The sequence below is a fragment of the Callionymus lyra genome, chromosome 12 (assembly GCF_982586985.1).
Source record: "Callionymus lyra chromosome 12, fCalLyr1.hap1.1, whole genome shotgun sequence".
NCBI classification, from domain to species: Eukaryota; Metazoa; Chordata; class Actinopteri; order Syngnathiformes; family Callionymidae; genus Callionymus; species Callionymus lyra.
Genome location: NC_141829.1, coordinates 4,612,810 through 4,626,206, shown reverse-complemented (window position 1 = coordinate 4,626,206; position 13,397 = coordinate 4,612,810). Strand labels below are relative to the sequence as shown.

At 35.9% G+C, this 13,397-nt stretch overlaps 1 protein-coding gene across 3 annotated transcripts in view; it reads right to left on the bottom strand.

Moving 5' to 3' along the window:
- bin1a (bridging integrator 1a) overlaps positions 1–13,397 on the bottom strand; it is a 31,402-nt gene that overhangs the window by 7,310 nt on the left and 10,695 nt on the right. For 2 of the 3 annotated variants that reach the window (XM_087804253.1, XM_087804255.1), the window contains exons 11-14: positions 11,908–11,952; positions 9,248–9,320; positions 4,633–4,758; positions 1,519–1,539 (exon numbers count right to left, since the gene is read on the bottom strand). In XM_087804253.1, coding sequence (XP_087660379.1) covers positions 1,519–1,539; positions 4,633–4,758; positions 9,248–9,320; positions 11,908–11,952 — 265 coding nt within the window. The remainder of the gene's footprint in view (positions 1–1,518; positions 1,540–4,632; positions 4,759–9,247; positions 9,321–11,907; positions 11,953–13,397) is intronic. The other variant, XM_087804254.1, reaches the window with a different exon arrangement.

Genomic DNA, 13,397 nt, shown 5'->3' with positions numbered 1-13,397 from the left:
GGGATGAATGACGGACACGTCAACAGACAGGAATTAATGAAGGACACGTCAACAGACGGGGATGAATGGCAGACACGTCAACAGACGGGGATAAATGACAGACACGTCAACAGACGGGGATGAATGAAGGACACGTCAACAGATGGGGATGAATGGCAGACACGTCAACAGACGGGGATGAATGACGGACACGTCAACAGACGAGGATGGATGACGGACAGGTCAACAGACGGGGATGAATGACTAACACGTCAACAGACGGGGATGAATGACGGACACGTCAACAGACGGGGATGAATGACGGACACGTCAACAGACAGAGATGGATGACGGACAGGTCAACAGATGGGGATGAATAACAGACGGGGATGAATGACGGACACGTCAACAGACGGGGGATGAATGACGGACACGTCAACAGACAGGGATTAATGAAGGACACGTCAACAGACGTGGATGAATGACGGACACGTCAACAGACATGGATGAATGACGGACACGTCAACAGACGGGGATGAATGATGGACACGTCAACAGACGTGGATGAATGACGGACACGTCAACAGACGGGGATGAATGATGGACACGTCAACAGACGGGGATGAATGACGGACACGTCAACAGACAGAGATGAATGACGGACACATGAACATACGGGGATGAATGACGGACACGTCAACAGACAGAGATGAATGACGGACACGTCAAAAGACAGAGATGAATGACGGACATGTCAACAGACGGGGATGAATGACGGACATGTCAACAGACGGGGATGAATGACGGACACGTCAACAGACAGAGATGAATGACGGACACGTCAAAAGACAGAGATGAATGACGGACATGTCAAAAGACAGAGATGAATGACGGACACGTCAACAGACAGAGATGAATGACGGACACATCAACAGACGGGGATGAATGACGGACACGTCAACAGACGGGGATGAATGACGGACACGTTAACAGACGTGGATGAATGACGGACACGTCAACAGACGGGGATGAATGACGGACACGTCAACAGACGGGGATGAATGACGGACACGTCAACAGACGGGGATGAATGACGGACACGTCAACAGACAGAGATGAATGACGGACACGTCAACAGACGGGGATGAATGACGGACACGTCAACAGACGGGGATGAATGATTGACAAGATAATGACATCATTTCAAAGGCCAATCATTTCAAAAATTCTTGTTGAAATAACCTAAAGTTTTCACAGAACGCATAGAAAAAGATCAATATTGTATATTTAATGTATTATTTTTCTCCAGTTTTCAGGTTTACTTGTCAAGTCTCTAAAAATATAAACGACGGATCAGTTTCTATACTTTCTACAGGAGTTTGAATCAACAAAACGATTGGCCTGAGAAATGATATCATATCTGCTCAAATGTGTGAAGATGATCTTCGATGAAACGTTCAATAATGATGGACAACGATGGGATGAGATCATGTTCTCGGGCAGGAAGGTATGAGGAGATGTGGCTGAGATGTCACTCACCCATGAGTCCCAGTTCGCCGGCTGTAAGGAGAGAAGAAATCCATTCAATTCACGCTCAAAGGTTTTGTTGATTTTAATGCAGCTTCATGCTCAGGAAACTAATGCAGAAGATCTCCAGCAGCAAAGTGAACAAGCAGATGAATTTAAGCTTCTTTTCTCTCGCTTGTATCCCATAATGCACTGCAACTGTATTCATAATGCACTGCAACTGTATTCCATAATGCACTGCAACTGTATTCCATAATGCACCGCCACTGTATTCCATAATGCACCGCCACTGTATTCCATAATGCACTGCAACTGTATTCCATAATGCACCGCCACTGTATTCCATAATGCACCGCCACTGTATTCCATAATGCACCGCCACTGTATTCCATAATGCACCGCCACTGTATTCCATAATGCACCGCCACTGTATTCCATAATGCACCGCCACTGTATCCCATAATGCACCGCCACTGTATTCCATAATGCACCGCCACTGTATTCCATAATGCACTGCAACTGTATTCCATAATGCACCGCCACTGTATTCCATAATGCACTGCAACTGTATTCCATAATGCACCGCCACTGTATCCCATAATGCACCGCCACTGTATTCCATAATGCACCGCCACTGTATTCCATAATGCACTGCAACTGTATCCCATAATGCACCGCCACTGTATCCCATAATGCACCGCCACTGTATTCCATAATGCACCGCCACTGTATCCCATAATGCACCGCCACTGTATTCCATAATGCACTGCAACTGTATTCCATAATGCACCGCCACTGTATTCCATAATGCACTGCAACTGTATTCCATAATGCACCGCCACTGTATCCCATAATGCACCGCCACTGTATTCCATAATGCACCGCCACTGTATTCCATAATGCACTGCAACTGTATCCCATAATGCACCGCCACTGTATCCCATAATGCACCGCCACTGTATTCCATAATGCACCGCCACTGTATCCCATAATGCACCGCCACTGTATTCCATAATGCACTGCAACTGTATTCCATAATGCACTGCAACTGTATCCCATAATGCACTGCAACTAGGGGTGAAAATATAAATATGGCGATATACAGTATTGTGACTTATTTTCCACGGCAGCATTTTTTATTCGGCAGCACTGTAATCATTTTCTTCTTTCATGTGTGGCTTGTAAATAATATGTGTTTTCATTGTTATCTCATAGTTAATATTTAAATAAAGTGTTTGTTGAATAAAATAATCTACAATTAAAATGCATATTCACATTGTGTGCATTTTTGTGTCGCAATAAAGCTTCCTGCCACTAGATGGCAGCAGTCATAACAAAGGAACAATGAAATCCAGAAAATGACTGAGGACGAGAGGATACAGTGACTCCAGCAGCTCTTAAAGCTGATGTTTGGACATATTTTGGTTTGAAAACAAATGAAAGCTGTTACGACTTCGTCAAGAGTCATGTGGTCTGTAAATACTACAACACCAGAGTGAAGTACTGGACTATACTACACATATATACTTGTTACTACACTATCACAACACCAGAGTCAAGTACTCGACAATACTACACATATATACTTGTTACTACACTATCACAACACCAGAGTCAAGTACTCGACAATACTACACATATATACTTGTTACTACACTATCACAACACCAGAGTCAAGTACTGGACAATACTACACATATATACTTGTTATTACACTATCACAACACCAGAGTCAAGTACTGGACAATACTACACATATATACTTGTTACTACACTATCACAACACCAGAGTCAAGTACTCCACAATACTACACATATATACTTGTTACTACACTATCACAACACCAGAGTCAAGTACTCCACAATACTACACATATATACTTGTTACTACACTATCACAACACCAGAGTCAAGTACTCCACAATACTACACATATATACTTGTTACTACACTATCACAACACCAGAGTCAAGTACTCCACAATACTACACATATATACTTGTTACTACACTATCACAACACCAGAGTCAAGTACTGGATTAACTACACATATATACTTGTTACTACACTATCACAACACCAGAGTCAAGTACTGGACAATACTACACATATATACTTGTTACTACACTATCACAACACCAGAGTCAAGTACTGGATTAACTACACATATATACTTGTTACTACACTATCACAACACCAGAGTCAAGTACTGGACAATACTACACATATATACTTGTTACTACACTATCACAACACCAGAGTCAAGTACTGGACAATACTACACATATATACTTGTTACTACAGTATCACAACACCAGAGTCAAGTACTCCACAATACTACACATATATACTTGTTACTACACTATCACAACACCAGAGTCAAGTACTCCACAATACTACACATATATACTTGTTACTACACTATCACAACACCAGAGTCAAGTACTGGATTAACTACACATATATACTTGTTACTACACTATCACAACACCAGAGTCAAGTACTGGATTAACTACACATATATACTTGTTACTACACTATCACAACACCAGAGTCAAGTACTCCACAATACTACACATATATACTTGTTACTACAGTATCACTATATATCATATTGTTGTATCGTGATACACATCAACACACTCTTGACAGCAGAGATGTGTGATTGACTTTAATATTCCTGATCCAAACATTTGAGTGAATAAAAAGAAGAATAAAGTAAATAAGTCAATCACTCAAGAATATACTGTATATTAAGAGAAAGAAGCAGGAAAGTGTCGTCATGCTAACAGCGCCAGGAACTGAAGAGCCAGAAAGATGCGTCTCCTGCAATGTTGCCAAGTCTTACCAAATACTTTACACGTCTTAAATATCGTTTTGATGTATTTCATATTGATTTGATCAGATATTGAGTAAAACTTGGCGTGGTGAGCAGTCGAGGGTCTACTGAGCTCTCGAGTCATGCCAGGTCCACCTGTGAGACTCTGCTCGCGGCACTGAACGAGTCCAGGTCCATGTCCAACAGGCTGCCGACCGCAGGACTGTTGTCCAACTGACAACGACAGAGAGGAACCACTCACTGTCTCGGTGTGTTCGACGCTGACCTGAACCCCGAGCGACACTGACCTCTGTGGGGGACGTGACGCTGATGTCCGGGGCGGCGGCGGCGGCGTCGAACAGGTTGACGATGTGTTCCGGCTTCATGTCCTTGCATGGAGTCACCTTTGGTGGAGGAGGCACTGCTGGTCGTAGCTGAGGAGACAAGAACCTGAAGAACCTGAAGAAATCGACGTCGAAACACGTACTTGAAATATATATACTTCAAACTTAAGATGGAAAATGTAGAAAGAAGTGGCATCACAGGCCGTAAAACAAGACATAAAATGCTGCTTTTAAGATGTAATCATGTGTAAAAAGCCCAATAATAAGTAAACTATATTAAATATAATTAGAATATTTAATTAAATATCTGTTGTAAAGATGGTATATCTTCGAATGTAACTTTCAACAGCACCAAACAAGTGAAATATAGTTAATATAAGTGTAAAACTTGAGAAAATATCTGGTTTTATGATGCCAGTATTTAAAAGAATACTTTTAATATTCCAAAAATAAGTGAAATATAGTAAATATAAGTAGAACATTGAAGAACACATCTGGTTTCAAGATGCTGTTACTAAAGAGGTTACTTTTAACAATTAGCGAAATATCGTTAGTATAGGTTGAAAATTCAAGAAAATGTATGGTTTTACGAAGGCTTAACTTGAAATGTTACTTTTAACATGGCAAACATGTAAGAAAATATACTAAATGTAAGTAGAAAATATACAAAAATATTTGGTTTTAAGATGCAATTTGTCAAAATGTTACTTTTAACAGCCCGAAAACAAGTAAAATTAAGTAAATATTAGAAAAATGTTCATACAAATAACTGTATTTAAGGTGACATTACCAGAAATGTTACATTTAACAGACAAAATAAGTAGAAATATAGTAAATATAAGTAGAACATTGAAGAACACATCTGGTTTCAAGATGCTGTTACTAAAGATGTTACTTTTAACAGTCCAAAAATTAGTGAAATATAGTAAGTATAGGTTGAAAATTCAAGAAAATGTATGGTTTTAAGAAGGCTTAACTTTAAATTGTACTTTTAACATGGCAAACATGTAAGAAAATATACTAAATGTAAATAGAAAATATACAAAAATATCTGGGTTTAAGATGCAATTTGTCAAAATGTTACTTTGAACAGCCCGAAAACAAGTAAAATTAAGTAAATATTAGAAAAATGTTCATAGAAATAACTGTATTTAAGGTGACATTACCAGAAATGTTACATTTAACAGACAAAATAAGTGAAATATAGTAAATATAAGTAGAACATTGAAGAACAGATCTGGTTTCAAGATGCTGTTCCTAAAGATGTTACTTTTAACAGTCCAAAAATTAGTGAAATATAGTAAGTATAGGTTGAAAATTCAAGAAAATGTATGGTTTTAAGAAGGCTTAACTTGAAATGTTACTTTTAACATGGCAAAAATGTAAGAAAATATACTAAATGTAAGTAGAAAATATACAAAAATATCTGGTTTTAAGATGCAATTTGTCAAAATGTTACTTTTAACAGCCCGAAAACAAGTAAAATTAAGTAAATATTAGAAAAATGTTCATATAAATAACTGTATTTAAGGTGACATTACCAGAAATGTTACATTTAACAGACAAAATAAGTAGAAATATAGTAAATATAAGTAGAACATTGAAGAACACATCTGGTTTCAAGATGCTGTTACTAAAGATGTTACTTTTAACAGTCCAAAAATTAGTGAACTATAGTAAGTATAGGTTGAAAATTCAAGAAAATGTATGGTTTTAAGAAGGCTTAACTTGAAATGTTACTTTTAACATGGCAAAAATGTAAGAAAATATACTAAATGTAAGTAGAAAATATACAAAAATATCTGGTTTTAAGATGCAATTTGTCAAAATGTTACTTTTAACAGCCTGAAAAAAAGTAAAATTAAGTAAATATTAGAAAAATGTTCATAAAAATAACTGTATTTAAGGTGACATTACCAGAAATATTACATTTAACAGACAAAATAAGTGAAATATAGTAAATATAAGTAGAACATTGAAGAACACATCTGGTTTCAAGATGCTGTTACTAAAGATGTTACTTTTAACAGTCCAAAAATTAGTGAAATATAGTAAGTATAGGTTTAAAATTCAAGAAAATGTATGGTTTTACGAAGGCTTAACTTGAAATGTTACTTTTAACATGGCAAACATGTAAGAAAATATACTAAATGTAAGTAGAAAATATACAAAAATATCTGGTTTTAAGATGCAATTTGTCAAAATGTTACTTTTAACAGCCCGAAAAAAAGTAAAATTAAGTAAATATTAGAAAAATGTTCATAAAAATAACTGTATTTAAGGTGACATTACCAGAAATGTTACATTTAACAGACAAAATAAGTGAAATATAGTAAATATAAGTAGAACATTGAAGAACACATCTGGTTTCAAGATGCTGTTACTAGAGATGTTACTTTTAACAGTCCAAAAAATTAGTGAAATATAGTAAGTATAGGTTGAAAATTCAAGAAAATGTATGGTTTTAAGAAGGCTTAACTTGAAATGTTACTTTTAACATGGCAAAAATGTATGAAAAAGTACTAAATGTAAGTAGAAAATATACAAAAATATCTGGGTTTAAGATGCAATTTGTCAAAATGTTACTTTTAACAGCCTGAAAACAAGTAAAATTAAGTAAATATTAGAAAAATGTTCATATAAATAACTGTATTTAAGGTGACATTACCAGAAATGTTACATTTAACAGACAAAATAAGTAGAAATATAGTAAATATAAGTAGAACATTGAAGAACACATCTGGTTTCAAGATGCTGTTACTAAAGATGTTACTTTTAACAGTCCAAAAATTAGTGAAATATAGTAAGTATAGGTTGAAAATTCAAGAAAATGTATGGTTTTAAGAAGGCTTAACTTGAAATGTTACTTTTAACATGGCAAAAATGTAAGAAAATATACTAAATGTAAGTAGAAAATATACAAAAATATCTGGTTTTAAGATGCAATTTGTCAAAATGTTACTTTTAACAGCCTGAAAACAAGTAAAATTAAGTAAATATTAGAAAAATGTTCATAAAAATAACTGTATTTAAGGTGACATTACCAGAAATGTTACATTTAACAGACAAAATAAGTAGAAATATAGTAAATATAAGTAGAACATTGTAGAACACATCTGGTTTCAAGATGCTGTTACTAAAGATGTTACTTTTAACAGTCCAAAAATTAGTGAAATATAGTAAGTATAGGTTGAAAATTCAAGAAAATGTATGGTTTTAAGAAGGCTTAACTTTAAATTGTACTTTTAACATGGCAAACATGTAAGAAAATATACTAAATGTAAGTAGAAAATATACAAAAATATCTGGTTTTAAGATGCAATTTGTCAAAATGTTACTTTTAACAGCCCGAAAACAAGTAAAAAAAATATAAATAGAATTTTCAGAAAAATATCTGTATTAAGGTGAAAAAATAAGTAGAAATATAGTAAATATAAGTAGAACATTAAAGGAAAGTCTATAAGATACCACTAGTAAAAATGTTACTTCTAATAGCCCCATAACAAGTAAAATAAAGTAAATATAAATATAATTTTCAGGAAAATATAATTTTTGAGATGAAAGGACTAAAAATGTAACTTTGATTAGACAAAACAAGTAGAAATATAGTGAATATAAGTAAAACATTAAAGGAAATATCTGTTTATAAGATGCGATTATTGCAAATGTTAATTTTAATAGCCTGAAACAAGTAAAATAAAGTAAATGTAAATATAATTTCCAGGAAAATGTCATTTTTTAAAGATTAAATGACTAAAAATGTAACTTCGATTAGACAAAACAAGTAGAAATATAGTGAATATAAGTAGAAGAAGATTTCCATTAAAGGAAATATCTGTTTATAAGATAATAATAATAATAATAATAATAATAATCTCTATTTATATAGCGCCTTTCTAGACCAGATGCCATTATTTCAAATGTTACTTTTAATAGAAAAGAAGTGAATATAATAAAAGAACATTAAAGAAAATATCTGTTTATAAGATGCCATTATTTCAAATGTTACTTTTAATATAAAATAAGTGAATATAATAAAAGAAAATTAAAGAAAATATCTGTTTATAAGATGCCATTATTTCAAATGTTACTTTTAATAGAAAATAAGTGAATATAATAAAAGAAAATTAAAGAAAATATCTGTTTATAAGATGCCATTATTTCAAATGTTACTTTTAATAGAAAAGAAGTGAATATAATAAAAGAAAATTAAAGAAAATATCTGTTATTAAGTTAAAACATGAGGTTATTCAAGAATATCTTTGGGGGGAAAATTAAGACTGAATTATGATGAATAAATTATATTATGAATATTTGTTTACCCTTTTTTGTAAAATGGTTGTTTTAAAGGTGTCTACATATGAAGTCTAGCGTACTTGATCGACTGCTGGTCTAGATGTCTGGGGGGGCGAGAGCTCAGAGGGCGTCAAGAGAGTGTTGACGTTCTGGGTCAAGAACCACAGTTGTGGTCGTGGTGAGCCGGCGACCGGCGCTGATACACCAGTGGAACAAACACACCGCAGACAAAAACATCGTCTCGTACGTCCAAACAATGGCAGCATTGAGCAGAAGAGTCTACCTTGGACGGAGACTTGGGGATGGGGGGCGGAGCTCCCAGCCTCAGGGTGTGGTTAGTAGTAGATTCAACGCCACTGGAGGATGGAGAGAAGGAGGGATGAGAAGAAGAGAGGCTCGGTGAACGGAGGTGGAGCAGCGAGCGAGACAGAAGCGAGTGGAGGGAAGATTCAAACATGCATGTGTGGCAACAGTCGTCATGCAGAACAAACGTGAGCGTCTGGAATGTTCCTCAGGGTTTGTCGTGCAAACAGGCGAGAGTCAGAAGATCTGCAGACGTGAAGAAGAGTCGGACAAACTCTCCAGTGAAGCATCTTCTTGATCAAACAAACTTGTCAATGTCAATAAACCCTTTTTTTCCTAAATATGATCCTGATATTAACTCAAACTATTTTGAGCGGCAATTAAGGCTGAACAATAAATTGAAAAAATATCCATATCGAAAACACGTGCGATAATTTATCGTTTTTTATTGTATAAATTATCATTTCTTAAATGCGCACTTTGACCACGTTCTGTAAAGTTGTCAGTTTGTACTTCTATGTCTCCTTGTTGTTTACGTCTCCGTCCGTCTGTCAACTGTGCGGCGCAACTTGTTAGGCTCGGTTGCTATGACGACACGTCTTGTCTCAGTATATCCACGGAAGTAATACTACCTTATGATCTAGTCAATCACTAGTGATCCACGGAAGTAATACTACCTTATGATCTAGTCAAACACTAGTGATCCAGTGAAGTAATACTAACTTATGATCTAGTCAAACACTAGTGATCCAGTGAAGTAATACTAACTTATGATCTAGTCAAACACTGGTGATCCAGTGAAGTAATACTAACTTATGATCTAGTCAAACACTAGTGATCCAGTGAAGTAATACTAACTTATGATCTAGTCAAACACTAGTGATCCAGTGAAGTAATACTAACTTATGATCTAGTCAAACACTAGTGATCCAGTGAAGTAATACTAACTTATGATCTAGTCAAACACTAGTGATCCAGTGAAGTAATACTAACTTATGATCTAGTCAAACACTAGTGATCCAGTGAAGTAATACTAACGTATGATCTAGTCAAACACTAGTGATCCAGTGAAGTAATACTAACGTATGATCTAGTCAAACACTAGTGATCCAGTGAAGTAATACTAACTTATGATCTAGTCAAACACTAGTGATCCAGTGAAGTAATACTAACTTATGATCTAGTCAAACACTAGTGATCCAGTGAAGTAATACTAACTTATGATCTAGTCAAACACTAGTGATCTAGTGAAGTAATACTAACTTATGATCTAGTCAAACACTAGTGATCCAGTGAAGTAATACTAACTTATGATCTAGTCAAACACTAGTGATCCAGTGAAGTAATACTAACTTATGATCTAGTCAAACACTAGTGATCCAGTGAAGTAATACTAACTTATGATCTAGTCAAACACTAGTGATCCAGTCACTCGTCTCTTTCAACCTCCTTTGTTAAAGCAACATATTGTAAGAACTTTTCATCTCGTCTCAGTTGTTTTCTTAGAAGATCGTGAACTTCCAAACAAACCTGTCCGTCTTCACCGTATGCTAACGAGCTAAGTTGTTAGCGTCATTTATAAAGTGTTATGTGTGCGTCTTCACTGTATGCTAACGAGCTAAGTTGTTAGCGTAATTTATAAGGTGTTATGTGTGCGTCTTCACCGTATGCTAACGAGCTAAGTTGTTAGCGTCGTTTATAAAGTGTTATGTGTCCGTCTTCACCGTATGCTAACGAGCTAAGTTGTTAGCGTCGTTTATAAAGTGTTATGTGTGCGTCTTCACTGTATGCTAACGAGCTAAGATGCTAGCATCAGGTCATTTATAAAGTGTTATGTGTGCGTCTTCACTGTATGCTAACGAGCTAAGATGCTAGCATCAGGTAATTTATAAAGTGTTATGTGTGCGTTTCCCTGTATGCTAACAAGCTAAGATGTTAGCATCAGGTCATTTATAAAGTGTTATGTGTGCGTGTACAAGGAGGTGGATTTATTATTGATTTGGTGATATCGCGACGCGCCAGCGGCTCCTCTCTGATGTCGCTCAGTTTGGCGGGAAACCGATGCAAGTCCCGCGAGACTGAGCGTTAGAAGAGATATTTTTATACCATCATGTCGACACCGAAGCGCAGAAATAAACGAAACCCCCGGACCTACACTACAGTACTCGCGGCTACATTTTTAGAAAAAATATCGCATTAATATCAATATCGCACTTCAAGACACCAATATTGAATATCGCACTTATTTCCAATATTATGCAGCCCTAGTGGCAATACATATAGACAAAAAGACAGAAAAAGGAAAGCAAAGACCTTATTAATTTTATATTTTAAGTGAATACAATAATAAAAACATAAAAGTCACTTTCAGAAACATTTTCTACAGTCAAACTATATGTACGTCTGCATCTCAAACAGCACTTGTTTGTATTAGTCAATAAAGTTTTGTACACGTAAGAGAATCTTCCATCTTTTCCTCACGTTTGTCCAACTCTTCGTCTGGAGGTCAAAGTGCACAGAGCTCCACGACCGTAAGGTTCTCTCTCTCCAAACTAGACCAGCATTCAGACAGACAGGTTGAGCTGGACGGACAGACAGGAGTTGTGTCACCATGGTTACCACAGTTGCTGCTGCTGTTACCTCCTGTTTGCTCCGGACGACGCGGCGCCGCATTTACCTGTGTTTCTGTAAGGAGGTCAGGGGTCAGGGGTCAGGCTTCACGTTAGCAAGACTTTGAACGCACCACTGCAGGCAAGTCATGACTTTATGTGGAATTATTCACTTAAAATGTTCAAAAATAAAGACTCTATATTGACATTGTTAATAGTTTGACTGAAAAAGCCAAGCTAAGAAGCTAACGCTAAGGCTACATTGCTAAAATGCTAACGACTCGAAATACTTGGTCAAAGAAAATGTACTGTAGTTTATATTCTAACAGTGTCAGGATACATGCTAACAGCAATGCAACATATATAAATCTTCTCCCAGCAGTAGGCCGTTCAAACTTGAGTCTGGTTCTGCTTGAGGTTTCTGCCTGTTAAAAGGAAGTGTGTTTTTCGTCACTTTTTGTAATTGGCTGAAACCTTTTATTCTCTTAAAAACTTTAGATGAACTGTAAAGTCTTGAGATAACTTTGTTATAACTTGAGACTTTAAATAAAGTTGAGTTGTTTTGAATCCCCACCATGTTGAGCTGCACTTTTTTACTTATTAACTTGAAAAGCCGAAGATGAAAAGTATCTTTATTTACATTGTTCTGTTAGTCTGACTAAAAATACTTGGAAACATCTGTAAGAGGAACTGTGGCAGAATAAAAGGGATCTGAAGCTCAATTTGAGCTAATATGCTAATGCTAACGCTACATTGCTAACATGCTAATAACTGCAAATACTTGAACAAAGAGAATTTACTCTAGTTCATGTCCTAAAAGTGTCAGGACAGATGCTAACAGAAATACAACATTAAAATCTTCACGCAGCAGGAGGACCTTCACACTTGAGTCTGGTTGTGCTCGGGGTTTCTGCCTGTTAAAAGGAAGTGTGTTTTTCGCCACTTTCACTTTTTGTAATTGGCTGAAACCTTTTTATTCTATTCCCTTATAAAGCTTAGTTTAAGCTAACTTTTGAGCTAAGAAGCTAACGCTAAATTGCTAACATGCTAACAACCGTAAATACTTGAACAAAGAGAAAGTACTTTAGTTAAGATCCTAACAGTGTAAGGACACATGCTAATAAGAGTATAACATATTAAAATCTTCTCCCAGCAGGAGGCTGTTCAGACTTGAGTCATGTTCTGCTCAAGGTTTCTGCCTGTTAAAAGGAAGTGTGTTGTTCGCCACTTTCACTTCTTGTAACTGGTTGAAACCTTTTGATTCTATTCTCTAACAAAGTTTAGTTTAAGCTAACTTTTGAGCTAAGAAGCTAACGCTAAATTGCTAACATGCTTACAACTGCAAATACTTGAACAAAGAGAAAGTACTTTAGTTTAGATGCTAACTCTGTAAGAACACATGCTAATAAGAGTTTAACATATTAAAATCTTCTCCCAGCAGGAGGCTGTCCAGACTCTAGTCTGGTTCTGCTCCAGGTTTCTGCCTGTTTTTTTCTTGCCACTGTTGCTAATTTTGATTGT